General features: G+C 40.8%; 1 protein-coding gene across 1 annotated transcript in view; it reads right to left on the bottom strand.

Moving 5' to 3' along the window:
* Positions 1-18,802, bottom strand: part of FHL5 (four and a half LIM domains 5) — a 43,118-nt gene that overhangs the window by 10,962 nt on the left and 13,354 nt on the right. Inside the window, exons 2-3 of the mRNA XM_032774063.2 lie at positions 4,868-5,040; positions 2,181-2,355 (exon numbers count right to left, since the gene is read on the bottom strand). Coding sequence (XP_032629954.1) covers positions 2,181-2,355; positions 4,868-5,020 — 328 coding nt within the window. The 5' untranslated portion in view covers positions 5,021-5,040. The remainder of the gene's footprint in view (positions 1-2,180; positions 2,356-4,867; positions 5,041-18,802) is intronic.

The raw sequence follows: 18,802 nt of genomic DNA, 5'->3' as shown, positions 1-18,802 counted from the left end.
TTGAATAGGCTTGGTCCTAGGACTGACCCTTGGGGAACACCACTAGTTACCCCTTTCCATTCTGAGAATTTACCATTTATTCCTACCCTTTGTTCCCTGTCTTTTAACCAGTTGTCAATCCATGAAAGGATTGAGAACAGAATCAACAGAAAAAATTCCTCCTGTCTCTGTAATATGTGCCTATACTACAGGGTCATAGCACTGCAGCACTGTAACTACATTATAGTGCAGACAAGTCTTTAGACATCACCCTAATCATTTATTTATACTGGTGTAGTTAAAGCGGTATAACACCCCTGTACAGATGCGATTATGCTGGCATAAAATGTGATTATATTTGAGTATGCCTACACTAGGGAGACTATACTGGTAGCTACATCACTGTAGCGATGTCAGTACAACCCTGAAGTGTAGATGTAGCCTATACTAATGGATGGTTTTTTTCTGTCACTATAAGGCCATGTCTACACTAGTGAGCTTATAGTGGTACAGCTGTACCAATGCAGCTGCGCAACTGTAAGATCGCTCATGTAGCTGCTGTATGCTGATGGGAGAGAGCTCTCCCATAGACATAATAAATCCACCTAAAGAATTGTTGGTAAATATGTTGGCGGGAAAAGCTCTCCTGCCAATATATAACTGTGCACACGAGCACTTATGCCAGTGAAACTTATGTCACTTGTGTGTGAGGGGGAGGCGCTTTTTCACCAACATAAGTGATAGTGTAGACATAGCCTAAGAACACCACCTTCCCGAATGATAGTAGCTTGGTTGACAGAAGCATTCAGTCAACCTAACTGTGTCTACACTGGGGCTTAGCTTTGCCTAGGTATGTTGGTCATGGGTGTGGATTTTGTTCTCCTCTGACCGATGTAGATATTCCAAATTAACTTTTTAGTGTAGACCGGGCCTTGTTTATGTCTATAAGGGAAGGGAAACTATAGCATCTTTAAAGTAGTATAACTTTATCCACACTATGGGTTTAACCAGTAAAAAAACAAACAAAAAATCAAATCCCTAACCAAAAGAGCTATACCAATACAAAAACTGTGCGTAGACCAGGCCTAAGTATTTTGGAACCAAGGTCTCCTCAAAATAAGCCAACCCTCCTTTCCCATTGGGTTCTCTTAATGTTTGCCAGATCCTATTTGTTAATGCTCTAGACCAGTGTTTCTCCAGGACCAGTCCCTGAGATTTCCCTGATACAGTTTTGGAAGGGAGTGAGCTGTGTCTGCTATTAAAAAGGTTGAGACACACTGCCTTAGACAAGCCAGTTCTTGCCACATATGGGTTGCCATTGTCTCTTCAGTTGCATGGTATTTTCAGGGAATCTCCCACTATTGAGTTAGCAGTGAATCTGCCCAACTGATGCAGAAACACCACCATGGTAAATCCTGAACAGAGCTGGTTGAAAAAAACAGGAAGTGGTTCAGTGACAAATTTTAGAAATTCCCAAGTGATTTAAGTTTTGCAGGGTTCAAATAAGATTAATTTCCTGTGTGTTTTTTTATGATTTTTTTCCCCCTCTAAAGCTGAAATCATTTTTGAAACTGATTTCAGTAAAAAACAAAACAAAACTAAACCCAGTGTTTGGTAGATTAAAAATGTTGATAATTTTAAGACATTTAATCTGATATAAATTCAAGTTAAAACTAATCACAGAAAACATCTTGAAACTTTTCTTTAACTTTTTTCATTTTTGAAGAAGCCATTTTTCAACAACAAAAATTTCCATGCAAAAAAACCCTGTAACCAGGTCTGATCCCTGAAGGTCTAGATGACACCATGGAAAAACACAGATAGTAGCATTCCCTATGCTCATACTAGCATTCCCACTGTAGCAAGTCTAATTGTAATTTTCCTGAAAATTGCCAGTGTAGACAAAGTCAATGAGTCTATGTGGGCAAATCTGATTCTGTTTTAAGACTGTAATATTATTCCTTGTGGGGTATAATATATAATTACACATGCAATGTTAGATCACAGAAAATGAGCATGTATCTGCCTTCCTCCACCCCATTAACTGACAGAAGGATTAAATGAGGGGAGATAGTCCCCTGCATGCTGTACTGAAAGCCAAGAAATTATACTTTGCAGCTTAACTATCCAAGTGCTTGCATTTAATTAAAAGTGCAATATAACCATTTCATAGAGGTAGCAAAGAGTCCTTGTTATCTTACCAGGCATAATGACCTTCTGACAGTGGAAGCACTTTGATGAATACTCATTAGAATAACACTGAGTACACAGCAAGAGTTCATCCTTGGCAGCAAAAGGCTTTTCCACCAAAGAGTGATTGCATTTGGCACACTTGAAGCATGCTTCATGCCAGTGGCGGCCTTTATAGGCAAGATCCTTTGAGAGAGAAAATACATGTTAATGGAAAACATTTGTTTACCCCTACAGCCCCACTTTTTTTTTTTTTTTTTTTTTTTTAAAGCTAAACAAAAACCAGTTGGAGAATGACTGGACCAGTGGCTTGTGCCACTGTCTGGAGGGTAATTGTCAAAGATGACAAAATCTATCCAGAGTGGAAAGACTCTCAGGATATTCTGTAGTTCACTTTTATCGGCCACAAAGAGCTGCTTTGGCTCAGGCTATAGCTGATACTGCATACCCCCACAATTGAGAAGTATTTTTTGTTTAATGTAAAGGATGAGTTTGTATTTTAGAGGCAACCTTCCCGGGAAACAAATGGTTTTCATCCCCTTAACAAACACCACCAGACTTTTTTTTTTCTTGCATGGTCTCCACATGAAAAACTCACTACTTCTACTACTTTTCTTCTTCTTCTTGGAAGAGTCTATTGACAACTGAAGAACTGAAAGGGTTATGGCCTCACAGATGGCAAGCAAGTGAAATCTGTTTAACTGTGGGAGGAGGGAGTGATTTTTACTCAAACTATTAAACCCTTTGCATTTGTTTGTTTTTTGTTAACACCCATTTAACTCAATCACCCTCTAAAAAGCTGGAAGGAAAGATTTTCTTTTAATAATTCAACATGCTTAAGCGCTGAGAAAGCTGAGAAGATACATACAAGGGTTTCCCGTTGTTTCATTAAAATCAAGGAAGAGATGGCTTAACACTCCTGACATTTCTAAGGTTAAAAAAAAAAACAAGCAGAAAAAACAAACAGCTAAACAGCAACAAATCCTATAAAAAATAAGCCATATCCTTCCAGGTCTTCTTTCTAATGAAAGAAGCACAAAAGGGCACAAATTCTATCCCTTTTATTGCCCTTGTCAGTCCCCCTTAAAGTAATAAAAAGAGAATTAAAATACATAAGACCTGATTTTAAGAGGTGCTGAACACCTACCGTTCTCTCCAAGTGCCTATAAAACAAAAACTGTTGTCAAAGAGTAGCCTGGGGGAGGGGGGGGGGAGGAGAGAGGAAGGAGGCAGAGAGCTGGCCCCTTAATTCTGTGAGGAACGACCAATTGTCAGCCTAAAGGGGCAATTTTTTTAGTTGACTGTTGTACCTTCTTCATTTCACTCCTATTATATTTTCATCTTGACTTTTTCTGTCTCTCGGGCCTGCTCTATGCCTAAAACTTAGGCCAACTTAACTATGCAGCTTTTGATCATCTTTAAGTTTTTGGGTTCATTTGAATATGAAATTCAAAGTAAAGTGCAGGGTTGTGAGACAGAGCCAAAGAAAAAATCTGACAGATGCCAGCTAAATGCATCTACTTGGGATCTCACAGTTCTAATTAAAGTTCTAGAAGGGTCCTAGATTCAAGGAAAGCAAAGTCCAGAAAGCTGAAGTTTGTTCTGTCTGATTGCGTCTATCATGCAGATTTCCTTAATGAGACAAGCTAGGCATTGTGAGATTAAATAAGAAATTAAGCTGTCATACTGCAAATAAGATATTTTAAATCAAAATATGCCCTCTAAAGGCATCTTGTTTACAAAAACTCCTGTGTGTTGACTAAACATTTGCAATAGAAATGATTTATAGACAAAGTGAAGTTGTTTTTCACTTGACATCTCTCAGAAGTATTTATTTTAAAGTTTCCTGCGATCTTATCTATTGAATTACAGGGACAGCAAGAGAGGGTAGGATAGGGAGAGAGTGAGAGATTGTAACTACTGAAAGCACTAGAGTGAAAGGTAAATTTAAACAAGCCAAGATATCTCTCTACAATTACCAAGCCTTTCTGCCACAACAGGAACACCACTCACAACAAGCAAACACATAACCCCAGAGTTTTTATACCTCCCAAAAGGGAGAAGAGTCAGAGACTCTAGGAGGTCCACTAGGGACTTTGGTATTGCTAATTGATTTTATATGGAAGGCACTCAGGTCCTACAATAAAGGACAGAGGTATAGAACCCTAAAATTGTTAAGTAAGGTAATGCTTCATCAGATGTTGACGATACTATAAAATATTGTGGAAGTGAATTAAGTAGTTCTACAGCTTACTGGGTGGACCCTCTCTTCTCCCCAGTCCCATCCACCAAACGGTGCAGTCTTTATGCAGGAAACTAAGTGGCAGTGAGGGATGGAATCCACTTATTAATATGGAGGTAGACCATAGATCATTATTACACTACAGAGTCTATTCAAGGTTTCTCCACCACTGCATCCACATAAGTGTAGGTCCTCTGGTCCCTGCCCCCAACACTTCCTTCTGAAGCAGCATATTTCGAGTCAGCATAGAACCCCCTTCCCTGGCGTGCAGGGATGCCGAGGCTCCATCTCCCTTTTGTACAACAACTAAGTCCAGGTCTCCCACACCTGTGCAGGAATTCTGAAGGTTTCTGTGGCACAGAGAGCCTTGGGTGGAACCCATCCCCAAAGAGGCAGATTTCATGCTCTGTGATTTAACAATCTCAATAAATACAGAAAAATGAACTAAATGCTTACCTTGGCATCACATTCAATGGGCTTCTTGCATTCTTCACAGGAGTTAGCAAATAGGCCATCATAACATGTAACACAGTAAGAATTCTCTTCTCTGAATGCATACCTCCTGCCAAGAAGGGATTCCATGCAGTAATGGCAGTGATTACTGGCCATGTTTTGGTTCTTCAGCTGTTCTGAGAGAAAGGAAAAATAACAACATGAATGAAACAGTTCAGGCCCAAACAATCTCATTCTCTGAAATAATAATGCATTACTGGTGCAATTTAGAGCAGCGATTGCCCCAGTTACTTGCAATGGTTGGGATTCCTAATGTTGGAAGCATCTGGCAACAAAATGGCAGTCTTTAGCAATGCATAATATTCAGGAAGTGTTTGTCTTCATAACCCGAAACAAGAAGATTGCCTCAGTTTAGTTGTTTAGTATTTATACTGATAATCCTGGTGCCTGAAATCTGTTCCCTCTATCATTAGTGCCAAAACAGATCAGGCAAGATGAGTGGAAATAAATCAATTTAAATTTTTCTTACCCTACTCCTCTCTTTACTCCTAAAAGAGAACTATTTTTGCAGTAAATGAATAAACCTTAGCATTTGCATCAGTGGTATTACAATCATAAAAGGAAATTGAGCAGACACAAAAAGGTGGAACACACTCCTGCATATTGAATGTAATTTGGGATGTCAAAATTACATTGGAAAATCAATCATAAATTTGAAAGTAAGTTTATCCCCACACTAACCATAGTCAGAGGATTTAATTAAGAAGAAAACAGGTGGAACATAAAGACACAAAGCCTCATACAGAAAGTAACTAGGTTTGTGAGGTCCCCCCCAACCACCAAACCATATTGGAGAAAATGTTTTTATGTCCTGCATTATGAGGAGTAGATTATCCAGAAAATTCACACAATGTGGAGAAAAGCTATTTTCTGAAATCAAACTGACTGTGTAGGTAATAGAGCAAAGAGAAAGTAGGTTTGTGCCACGAGTTTTCAGACTTCCCCTGCCCAACATCAGCATGACCCCAATTTCCTTGGCAGTTCCTTTCTTTCTGCAATGTGTCTTCCTTTTGGAAAACCCAGTGTCCGCCCTGAGCAGATAGAAGATAGACAAGGAACTCCAGGTTAGCTGGCCTGCACTGTGAAGATTATCTCTGTAACACTAAAATCAGTTACTGTGCAGGGAGATTTGAGCAGCCTTCTTCCCTTGATATCTTAAGAGAAAAGAGAGAGGGGGATAAACCAGGTATAACCAACATAAACTCTGAATCAAACCAAGTTTTATTTTGTTGTTGTGGGAAGAGCATAGTCTTCTGTTTTTCTTACATGCATCTGTATTGCCACGTTCCACCCAGAACATGACTTGGAAGTGCCAGAATACTGTGAGAAAACTGATATTTCCATGTCAACCAGTTGCAGGAAATACCATAAATCTTCTGAGAGCCCAATCTCATGCACTTTTCTTCCCTCAGTTTTACAAGCCAAAGAGGGTTTGAATAAGCATAGAAGCTTTGGTATCTGAAACCCTGAACCTTTGGAGGATTGTGGGGAAGGAGTCTTATTTCAGTCTTGTTATTGCTAGTTGGATCAGCAATACTTTGCTAATATTGGCTCATGGTTCCTGGGAATGAGGGAAAGAGACTCCAAAAAGTTCACAGTGAAGCAAAACTCAGACATCTGCTGGACTCGTTGAATTGCAATTTGATTAGCTCATGAGTAAGGGCCATTCTGCTGTTAATGTCAATAATCATAAAGAGTTATAGCGGATTTAAGAAAACTAGGTCTCAAACTATTTACATCTCATTGACTTTGGGCAGCCAAAACTGAGCTCTTGCACCAGTGAAGTGAGGAGTAAGTTACAGCTCAGATGAACAAAATGCGAAGGGTGAAAGTAACAAAGAAAAGAATAAAAAGAAATAACATTTGAGGAACCAGTTCACGTTAGAACTGGATCTATTCTATTCTATGGTGCTCACTCCTATACTTTCTCATGCAACCACTGTGCAGCTCTGATACGCACTATAGCTTTAAAGAAGTGCTATTGCTTTTTTTCCCTCCCTTCTTGAGGACTGATAGACATAATCCAAAGGAATATTTTAAACTTCAAGAAAGCATAACTAACGTCTATCCCCACTAGTAAACCCAAAGTCAAGGACTCTGTTTTTATTCTGTTCCCCAGGGGTTGTGTCATGATTGTGAAGAAGGGGCAGGGGTGGAATGCTTATCTTAGACCAAAAATAATAGCTCCTTCATTTGGCACAAGCTGTGGAAAACTTGTTGTCCCTGCAAAATGAAAACATTTTTAGCTGAATTGATGTACTATTTTTCTAACCGCACTAAATCATTGCACTAGCCAGGACAGTGTGCAGTAAAGAAGTCAAATAGTCTATAACTCAGATCAGTGGGAATCAAGTGCTCCCTTAATAACATTACAGATTGATTTTATGTCCTGTTCTTGAATTATAATATAACAGGAGTCTGAAGCTGGACTTCCACATACTTGGGTCCCATCAACATCTTCTTTGAGCACAGCAAGCAATAGTTCAACTGTAAAGACGGCCATGTGGCAATTTTTTAAGATGTATCATCTGCTTTTGCATGTAGTGTAGCCTGTTATCCTAGTATTACTACAGCAAACATAAATTTGGGGAAGTGGGAACGATTCTGCAGATAATGGAGGAAGTTCATTCATTACCACCTCTGGACATGAGTCAAAGAATGCATCAACACAGATTCACTCAAAACTGATCCCCTCCAACCAAACATGAAATATGTTGAGCTCTTTGCCATGAATGTGATCCAAACATATGAAATATAGATAGTACTCACAGCAAAGACATTATGGTTATTAATTTCATTTACCAGACCCTCAGCTGCTATAAATCAACATAGGTCTTGTGGCTCTAGCTCATAAAGTGCAATTGAATTTTTATTTAGGTATTTAGTTTGACAATTAGTGGATTTACAGCTAATTTAGGCCAGAAGGTAATAAATACTGTCTCAAGAAAAACCATAGCTACCTCATCAGAAGGGTTTACTAGTTGAGGAAAACCTAACTCTCAAAGCTAAAACTTTGTAACATGTAAGAAAAGGAAGAAAACTTGCCTGGATCACTAAACTTAACAACAGGTTAAATATTATGAGCGTAGTTTTCATAAAGTATTGCCCTAGTCCTGCATTCACTTGTGCTGTTCTTTCTGCACTAACAATTACTGAAACTGTAATGGGCATTTGCACAAACAATAGGTGTATTGGGCATTAGCACAAACAAATGGATCTAAATGGCCATCTTATGCACAAAGGCTCCCTTTGCATGTACCTTTATTGGATGTGTTGGTGCAAATGTAGACATGGAAAGGTAATTTTGACCCTTCTTTATGAAATTCTGAACTTTTATGCCTATTCTTCTGTTGGTTCACATGCATGACTGCCATTAATATTAATAGGAGTTACATAAGATATTGTTATAATTTACAAAAAATCAACCTAAGTACAAGAGTATATAAAAACAATCATCTTATGTACTCATATCACTAGAGACTGACGCACAGAAACATGCACACCATGTGTAACTGGGCGCAGGGCCACTACATAGTCCTCATTAAAGCAAAGGTTAGATAAGTTTAGGTGATCTTCCCTCACCTTTTGCACACCTACTTGGGAGGGGACATGCCTGTGGAATGGCAGGACTTTAAACCCAAGGACATGGAATTGGGTTCATCCTCAGTCAGACAGGTATTTTGTTACTTGTTTTTATTTGAGTCATAGCTATATATGTCCTCTGAAGTAAACCCTTACTTGACTATATTTCTGATTTGTTTCTGCTAACTCAGTCCATCAGCTTACAAAGAAACAACAGGGCATGCACTGATGAGCTATTAATGCACACTTGCAGTGCTTTGTGAAGCACAACGTGCACAGACAAATAATGTCAGTCATGCTTAAAATGCTAGGAATGCACATCTGTTCAAATCAATGGCATTCAAACCCCCCCTTCAGTTATTCTTCAAGGGTGTGTAATAACAAAGAATAGTTAAGGGTTATGTCTCTGTTTACACTTTAAGGGTTAAGAAGCTCAGTAAACCTGGCTGTCCTGACCAGAGGACCAATAAGGGGACAAGATACTTTCAACTTTGGTGGAGGGAAGCCTTTGTTGTGCTTTTTGTTTTGTTGTGTTCGTTCGTCTCGAGACTGAGAGGGATGGGACATCAATCCAGGCTCTCTAAATCTTTCTGAATCGTCTCTCATGTTTTCAAACTTGTGTAATTAGCCAGGCAAGGCATGTTAGTCTTATGTTTGTTTTCTCAACTTGTAAATGTTTCTTTTGTGGAAGGATTTACCTCTGTTTGCTGTAACTTGGAACTCTAAGGCTGCGGGGGGGGGGGGGAATCTGATTACTCTGTAAAGCATTTTCCATCTTGATTTTACAGAGATAGCTTTTAATGAAATAAAGAAAAGGTAAAAATTTTCTTTTTAAGAACCTGATTGATTTTTCCTTGTTTTAAGATCCAAGAGGATTGGATCTGGACTCACCAGGGATTGGTGGGGGAAAAGAAGGGGGGGATAGCTAATTTCTCCTTGTTTTAAGATCCAAGGGGTTTGGATCTATGTTCACCAGGGAATTGGTGAAGTCCCTCAAGGCAACCAAGGGGGAAACAGAGAGTGCCCCAGACACTGAAATTCTGAGTGGTGGCAGGGTTACCAGATCGAAGCTAGTAATTAAGCTTAGAAGTGTCCATGCAGGTCCCCACATTTGTACCCTAAAGTTCAGAGTGGGGAAAGAAACCTTGATGGAGTGGTTCACTAGATTTTTAGGGTTAATCTATGCTGTACATTTCGCTCTCTCCAAGGTACTTATATGGCACCCATCACCAGAGTATTTTAATATATTTATCACATTATGCCTGTCTGGTAGTCAATTATTCTTATCCCCATTTTACAGATAGGAAACTGATGCACAGAGAAGCTGTAATCTGCTTCTGATCACACACAAAGGCCATGGACAAGGGGGGGACTTGAACCCAAATCTTTTTAAGTATGATGCCAGTGTCCTAACCACTGGACCATCCTTCCTCAATAAGCAATAGAGAGACTTTTTGGGTGAACCCATATCTGCTTTGGAAAATGCTGAAGGCAACATATCCCCTACACACCACAATCATTAAACAGCAGGGGTCACATCTTATAGCTTTTCCTCAAACAAAACTCCCATTGATGTCAATAAGAGTTTGCCTGAGTAAGGACTTCAGGTTATGGCCCTTGATAAACTTATACTATGTTTCCATACAAAGCAGGAATGGTGTGACAAAGAATGACAGACTTTTCACATCTCATGACAAAGATGTAGATGATTCTTGTGAAGTACTTTTACCATAAGACAACAACAAAAAAATAAGAAAATCCTGTCTCCCTGAACCATTGCTTGCCTCATCCCAATAAATAAATAATGTTATGAGCATCATGTAGTTGAAATGGAATATTTTTATGGTGTTTTGATCCTAATCTCTACAGTAATATGTTTACTTGAAGTTAGCTGGAAGCTAGGCTTTGTGTTTTGGGAGGTCAGATCAGAATTCTCTGGAGAACTGATGTTATGCACTCTCATGGAAGGAAACGCTGACTCCAGCATTCCGTCCTCTGATTACTTGTTTCCTTGACACAGTAAAATGTTGAGTTTTATGTATTTCTTGGGAAAAAGTATTTCGTTTTCTAGCTATTAGGGGGACAAAGGTAAAATGCAGTTGATTTTAATCTATACAATAGGCACATATAATGTAAGTGACAGTAATAAGAACAGTAGCTCTAGTATATGCTAAATGAGGACACAGAGGAGTTACCATGGTAACTCGCAAGGATGCAGCATTGGTGTCTGTGGGGTTAGAGTTGAGAATATAGTCTGAGTACAAATTATAAAGCAGATGAAAGCAGGACACAAGAGGGGCAGGCTGTTCTGCCAACAGTTTTACCAGAAGGTAGAACACGACTCATGCAAATATGCCTGGGAATTTCTGCATAGTTGAAAAGTTCTATGTAAAGGGTGCAACTTAAAAGTCCAAAAAACTTGTAAAGTTACAGAGAAGTGACATTCACTAACAGGAAGGTTTTTGACGCCCACACAAATCTGGTCAGCTTAGAATCAACTATAAAGGGATCTTCTTCTCTTCTGTCATTGTATAAGTAGTGCAGGGACAAGTAACCGGTTTAATGACTAAAATTACTTTGATGTTTCCTGTAAATATATAGTTCCTGTTTAGAGTACATGATGTTTTGGGGGTTTGCACATTATTCCTAATTATATAGAAATTAATGTATATACATGATGATATTTTAATCTGTTTTATGCTCCCCTAGTAGAATATTTCCTAATCTGCCTTCATCAGGTTGTCCTTGAATTGCATCTTAAAAAAAAAAAAAAAATCATGTACAATACACGAAGCAGGGTTCTCTACTCGGCTCTGAACAGGTACAAACCAAAGAGAGCAAAGATGGCATTAATCATCATAACAACACTCTCCAGAGCGGAAAAAAACCTGTTAAGAGGGCCAAGTCTGCACGTGTATGAGACAACCCAGACAACATAGTTTATCTACATTATTTCCAGTGGATTGTGTGTTTTCTTGCATACCTGCTTGAAACATAGTTTTGCTCTTTTGTATGTTCATCCTGAGTTTATTTTCCTTATTCTCCAGATGAAGGTCTCCGAGCATTTCACCAGCTCAAAGAATTGTTGCAAAAGTCATCGGCAAATTTGGGATGTTGAGGGCTACTCCACCTTGATGCAATCATCATCCTATTGAAGTTAAGGTTTCTAAAAACCTACTGCAAGGAGCAGGCAAAGGACTTTGTTTGTCCTTTCCTAATTTCAGAGGCTAACTTGAACATCTCACTTTCTTTGTAGACTTATTGTCCATCTAGAGGAATTATTTCCTCTTCAGCAGAGCCGCTCAAAAAAAGAGAGTCAAAAGAAATGGAAGGGAATTTTGAAAATTTTTACTGGTTTTTCAAATTGTAGAAAAATATCAATATATTGACAAACCAAAACCAAAAGCACCCCTCCCAAAAAAACCCTCCACCAATTCAATTAATTTTGTAAAATTGAAAACCAAGTGTTTGAAAATTTCAATCAGCTGCACTCCCGAGTTATGCTTTGTACATGGATTCTAGGTCCATGCTTTTCCAAATGTAGTATGAGAAGAAATGGAAACTAGAAGCAGCACATATTTCAGGCTGAGTGGAAGAGCATGAGTGGAAAAGGAAAGAACTCTTGGTCCAAAAGGAGGATTTCACATATCATTAGTTCCATTACTGTCTTCTTAATTTGTATTGCTTTAGGCCTTATCTGTACACATGATCTCAGCCCTTGGCGTGGCTCAACCAGACACAATCCCTAGTGTAGAAACTGTTTACGCCAATTTAGTGAAATTTGCACAGGTATTGTTTATCCCAGTTTCCAGCTAGAACAAGTGGAACTAGTGTAAACATGTCTATGTTAAAAGTTTTCACTAATGCAGCTACACTGAAACCACAGCAAAGACAAGGCATAGGTGGCCAATGTACCTGCAACTCTTCTCCCTATGAGTGAGAAGGCAGGATGGAGTAGCCTGCCTCCCATTGCCTGTGCAGCAAGCTATTGTTCCCTTAATACTTCCTTTAGAGATTTCACCAGGCTATCCAATATGAATTTTACCTGCTGTGCAACAGGGCCGCGCGGGGGGGGTGGGAGGGGCAAGTGGGGCAATTTGCCTCGGGCCCCGCAGAGGCCCCCACGAGAGTTTTTCAGGGCCCCTGCAGCGGGGTCCTTCACTCTCTCCAGGGGCTGCAGAAAACTCTCGAGGGGCCCGGGCCCCCAGAGCTGCTTCAGCAATTTGGCGGCAGGGTGTCCTTCTGCTGCGGGACCTGTCGCCGAAGTGCCAGATCTTCAGCGGCAATTCGGCAGTGGTGGAAGACCCCGGGGCCCCTGAATCCTCTGGGCAGCCCTGCAGTGCAAATAATATTGAGAATTTCAACTGATGATATTAAATAATTGATCTCTATTTTTAGGAGCGGGCATACAGTTTTTAGTGAATTGAAGGTCACCAAAAAGTCCATTTCAGGTTGAACAAAACATTTAGTTCCTGGGCATTTTTAAAGGGCTAGATTCACAAAACTGGGGATGGGAAAGGAGGAACAATGAAGAATCCCCCTTAATAGCCTTTATCTCAGTGGTTAGGACACTCACTTGGGATGTGGGAGACCCCCATTTAATCCCTGGTCGTCTCCCTCACAGGTGAGTGCCTCAACTATCAGCCTATTCTGGGCTGGGTCTCTCTCAATCTCTCCTGTTCAAACTGTTCCACGTGGGTTCAAACCTGGGTCTCTTGCACCCCAGGTGAGTGCACTAACCACTGGGCCAAAGGTTATAAGGGGACTAGCAGTGGTGGCACATCCGCTCCGCCACAATTTCTGAATAGCGCTTAAGTTGCTTTGTGACTCAAGCTTACATTTGTTGTTGACATCGTCGTCATCAAAACTATTTGGTGAATTTGTTTCAAATTCGCAAACAGTTTCAGGATAATCAAAGCTGCATTTTTCAACAAATAAACTGTTCACCTAAAAATTTTCACTCAGCTGTACTCCTAATATCTTAAACAACAGGAATAAAACAAGGAAAGACTTGCATAATTTAATGTTCAATCTTATTTGATTGCTTTCACTTATCTATAACTTGTCTTGCCTACTTTATGTATAGGTCACATTTTCTGGCATGGGCATTCGTTACATAGCACATTTATGATTTATGACCATCGACAGGTTAACGAAATAATAAAAGTGCTTCACTCAGTGCATAATTTTACCTCTGTAGATAAGGGTCCGTATTGTGTTTTGAAAATCATAAAACATTGTTCCAGGATAAAATCTGACATGAAGCTGGTAAATGAAATATTAAAAAACCACTAGTACAAAACTCAACTATTTCTTTCTTTGGGGGAGGCAGAGGTGTGAGTGTGTGTGTGAGAGATAGCAAGCGAGCTATTCCTATAACAAAAATGGACTTGTGCAACCTACTTTGGCCCTGATGCAGCAAAGTGCTTAAGTATATACTCAACTTTATTGATGTAAGTAGTCCTATTGATTTCAATAGAACAGCTCAGGACTTAAAGTTAAGCACTTGCTTAAGTGCTCTACAGGACCAGGGGCTTAAGGCCACATTTTCAGCAGGCACCTAACTTGCTTAGGCACTTCTGAAAATCCCACTGGACACCTGTCTGGCTCTTTAGGCACCTAAATACCTTTGAAAATCTGACCTTAAGTCCATAGTGTGGACTAGATTATTTTATGAGGAAAGGCAAACCCATTAGTATACTGTTGTTAAAGAAGCAGGTTCTGTGGTAGTTTACTGAAATGTGGAAGGTTATGGCACTGATCATTCACAAAGAAAATCTATTTTTTAAAAATTCAGTTGCATTCCATTTGAATGTCAATACCTAATTTATTATATAACCCAGAGTCATTCAGATTATTTTTTCATTCTCAATTTTTAACTAGAATGGATATTTGCATATACTGACAATTTTTCAAGAATCTAAAGGTCTGAAAATCTCTTATTTCAAATGAATACGGAGGTGTAAGTAGGGTGAGGTGAAAACATCCCTCAAAACTTTTTCCTTCAATGGAGAATTGGGTTTTTGATTCAGTGAAAATTTAGTGGAAAGTGTCCACTTGCTTTCCCTGAAAATGTGCAATTTTTCGTCAAAAAAACTCCAAATCCCCTATACTGAAATTTTTTTGGTTTTGGCTGGTTTCAGCCAAAATTTTTTGGGTTTTTGACAAAGTCAAGATTTTTCATGCAGAACTCTCTCCTTTTCCCAACTAGCTGTAGTCCTAACCATCTGAGAAATTTTGAGAATTCCAGTTTCACTGCATTCTGCATTGTTACATCAGGTGGAATATCATCCACAGATATGTCTTTATCCAGTTATACACTAAATGTGGCCTTAGACTAAGGGTTTAGGCCTCATTGCTGGAAGAAGAATTTCTCGCTGGCTGGCTCATTTTATCAGGACAAAGAATTTTTTTTTTAATCAATACAGTTTGAAAAAGTTTTGAAGCCCTCCCCTTGTTTACTACTCTCAAATTCTAAGCAAATTCAGTTCAGCCCAGCATTATTTCAGTGACTTTGCTCCAGCAAGAAGCAATCTATTCAGAGCTCTGCTTCAGCTCTCAACATTTCCACAGATGGAACACTGAGCAATAAAGATGTTTTCATGAGCAATGATGGAAAAACATCAGTCTGCACTAAATTCGCTCATGTTAGATACCAAAGTATCCAGTAAGGCAACAGATCTAACACTTAGGCAACACCAGCTCAAAATCTGCAAGAAAGTAGGAATTGCCATAACATCCATCAGGTCCAGTATGGGTCTTCAACTGTTCCAAGAAAAATGCAAGAAACCATCTGGCAGTACCTTCTATGCAATAACCTGCTCATGGGGGAAATTTCTCCAGAATTCCTCTTCTGAAATTTAAATACGTTTAGATTTTAAAAAATCATGCCTTTTTGTAATATGGTGGTTGAAATTTTTCTGTCACTTTTTTCCTTTGGAAATTTGGATTTTTGACTAATCAAAAATCGTAATGGAAAGTGTCTTCTTTCCTCTGTTCATTGGAAAATGAAAAATTCAATAATGAAAAATTTTTTGGCCAAAATGATCTTTTATCATTCAACTGAAATTTATTTTTCATTGCCAAAACCAGAACATTTTTGGTTTTCAGTTTTTTTTTTTTTTTTTAATGAAAAGTGAAAAATTCCTGTGTTAAAAAACATTTTCTGGCAAGCTTTACTTTGCAGTCTATGGGTATGTCTACACAACAAAGAAAAACTGTGGCTGACATAAGCCAGCTTCAGGTTTTTCTTTGCTGTGTAGACATACCCTAAGATATCAGATAAGGCAGCTTATATTTTGAGATGAATACCCAGCAGCAAGTGGATATTTATTTGAATCACAGATAGCTAAAAAGAATTTAAAAAAATTGATGCATCATATTGATTTGGAGAAAACGATACAACTTTTATATCTATCAAATTGAACTCCAGGATATAAAGAAGAGGGAGTGGGAAAAGTTAACAATTTGGGGCCCAATCCTGAAAGTTTTATATGAGTAATCCTTTAGCAATAGTCCATTGGTATCATCAGACCAAGCATTTTGAGACGAGTCAAAGAAAAGCTCCCACAAAATTTAGGAATTACTAAAGCAAAAGCATTCAACCAGAGATCAATCAGAGGCAAAAGTTGCACATGAAGACTTATCGGGTGAAATCCTCACTTGGGAGTTTTGCCACTGATTTCAATGGGGCCAGAATTTCACCCATGGTACATAAACCAGAGAAATATCCAGAAATCTTTGTAAAAATAACCCAGGAGTTGGCAACCTTTCAGAAGTGGTGCTCCGAGTCTTCATTTACTCACTCTAATTTAAGGTTTTGCGTGCCAGTAATACATTTTAACGTTAGAAGTCTCTTACCTATAACGTCTATAAGATATATGACGTAAAACTATATTGTATGTAAGTAAATAGGTTTTAAAATGTTTAAGAAGCTTCATTTAAATTAAATTAAAATGCAGACCCCTGGACTGGTGGCCAGACCCAGCAGTGAGTGCCATGAAATCAGCTCCCGTGCCGCCTTCGGCACACGCATAGGTTGCCTACCTCTGAATAACCCTTCACCCAAAGACGTCCCAATTCTAAAAAGTATAAATAATATCAGTGACCTGACTGTCATTGTCCAATCCATTGTGAGATGATATAAAGAAGGTAAAATGCCTGCACAAACCAGGAATCCCTAATCAGTGGCAGGAACACATCTGCCACATAAGATCAGCCTTTCCTTCAGGATTGGAAGCCATCTTTGGGGAGAAATAGAAAACAATGCCTCAGGCCTGTCTACACTAACATGTTTAAATTATTTTAGCAGCGTTAAACTGATTTAACGCTGCACCGTCCACACAACAAGGCCCTTTATATCGATATAAGGGCTCTTTAAACCGCGTTCTATACTCCTCCCGCGAGAGGAGTAGTGCCGAAATCGGACTTATCTGCGTATTCACAGCAGATTGAGGGTTAGTGTCGGGCCACCAATGACTGTATATAGACATAACAACCCCCAGGGCGGAAATATCCACAGATGCACATTAAACCCCGCCCGCTCGCGACCGCACTACTGAACTCAATGCACCGCCACACCGCCGCGTCCACCACGCGACCAGCGCCCCCCCGCCGAACTGTGAATTTCATCTTCCCGATCTTGCCAAGCATCGGCCTGCTCGCCACATCACGCCTCGGATGACGCATACTGCCCAGTCCATCACCAAAGCCGCGCCTCCAACTGGCTGTCACGGAATCGCTCGACCGTGCGTTGGGCAGCTTAATCCTGTTCCATCGAGCCTCCTGTTACAGAAGGACACGAAATGCCAAGCATTTAAAAATCTCGCAGGCTGATGATACGATCACAGCACGCGATCGCACAGCTGTCTGTCCCGTGACAGCCGCTAACCGGAACGCCAAAGACATACTGACGCTCAAGCGAGGGAGGAGGGTACTGCGGACTCCAGCCGTATCCACGAGTCCGCCAGCACTTCTCGAACAGATAATTTGCTCTCTGGCTCGCGTCCCACATCCTTGTAGGCGCATGCACACCATCTGTCTGGGTGGTTCGGACTCAGCTCTACATAACACCCCCTCCCCCCCTGTGAAAGACAAGCGACTCGCGAAACAATCGTTTCTTTGACTTTTTTCAGTGTCACCCTAATGCATCTAGCCTGCTCTGCGAGACGTGTATCTGCCTCGCACGCCTGACAGCGTCTTCCTCTCCCCTCCCCTCTGCCCCGGTGGCGACGGTGAGTCACAATATTTGACTCTGCACTCCTTTATCACTCATCGCCCTCGATCGCTCCTACCTGAGCACTCACGTGAGATCCGCGCCGGAGCGCCGCGTAACAATAGAATGACTCCTGTGTCTCTCCTGGTCAGCATCGTACAGAATGCGTGGCGTACCCGTCCTTCCCATCCATAGCAACTGGGCGCTTGTGAGTCTCATCCCCCATCACCCTGCCGATAAAAAAACAGATTCCTTACTGCTCGGACTGTCATCAGCCTGCTGGCGGCATCGGCGCTCTCGTGTTCTCCCCGAGTCCCACTGCCCTTTAATGTCCTGCCCTCCGACTATACTGCAGCTGGAGGTTGCCTCCCCCTACTTTCATCCCTTAACAAGTCAGTTTTCTCATCTCTGCACTTACTATTATCCAAAACCGGTGCGCAGGGGTAAACCCCAAACCAACTGCAACGTCTCGCCAGACGGTTAGAGCGAGCAGGGAGCCCAGCAACGAAGCGCTGGGTCTGTGCATCAGGGGACACCCCTAGACATCGCAGTAGTCCTCTTCTCTCGAGCTCTCTGCACCCGACGCCGGCAGTCGCTCTTTGTTCTCATGGTACACGGCTTCTCTAGCTACACTCTGCCCCCTTATCTTTAGCAGGCCTGACTATTTATACTATGATCACCGCAGAAGGAGCGATGACTCGGGGAAGCATTCCCACGTTCTGTCTATTGCGCCCCGGCCGACCCTCGCCAGACGCCACCCATGACACGCAGCCGACCGTACGACCAATGCTCTAACCGCTCATACCCCCTCGCCACATTTACATCACGCGCACGACCTACAGAACACGACTAGTACTTGTACTCTGCCTATCTCTGCAAGCAGCACATGAATGCTTGCCTGTGTCGCGCATGCAGTATCGCAGCGTCGTTACCCCAACCTAGAATCCATCCCGGTCGACAGTATCAAACAAAGCTGACGCGCCCGTGTATGCCCATGCCTATGCGATTCTGCATCGCACTCAGGAAAACGCCGCAACCATGCTTGCGTCTGCGCTGCTTATCACAGGAGATCTCCCTCTCGC

This window comes from Chelonoidis abingdonii, chromosome 3 (genome assembly GCF_003597395.2).
Source record: "Chelonoidis abingdonii isolate Lonesome George chromosome 3, CheloAbing_2.0, whole genome shotgun sequence".
NCBI lineage: Eukaryota > Metazoa > Chordata > Testudines > Testudinidae > Chelonoidis > Chelonoidis abingdonii.
This window is presented reverse-complemented; position numbering and strand designations above follow the sequence as displayed.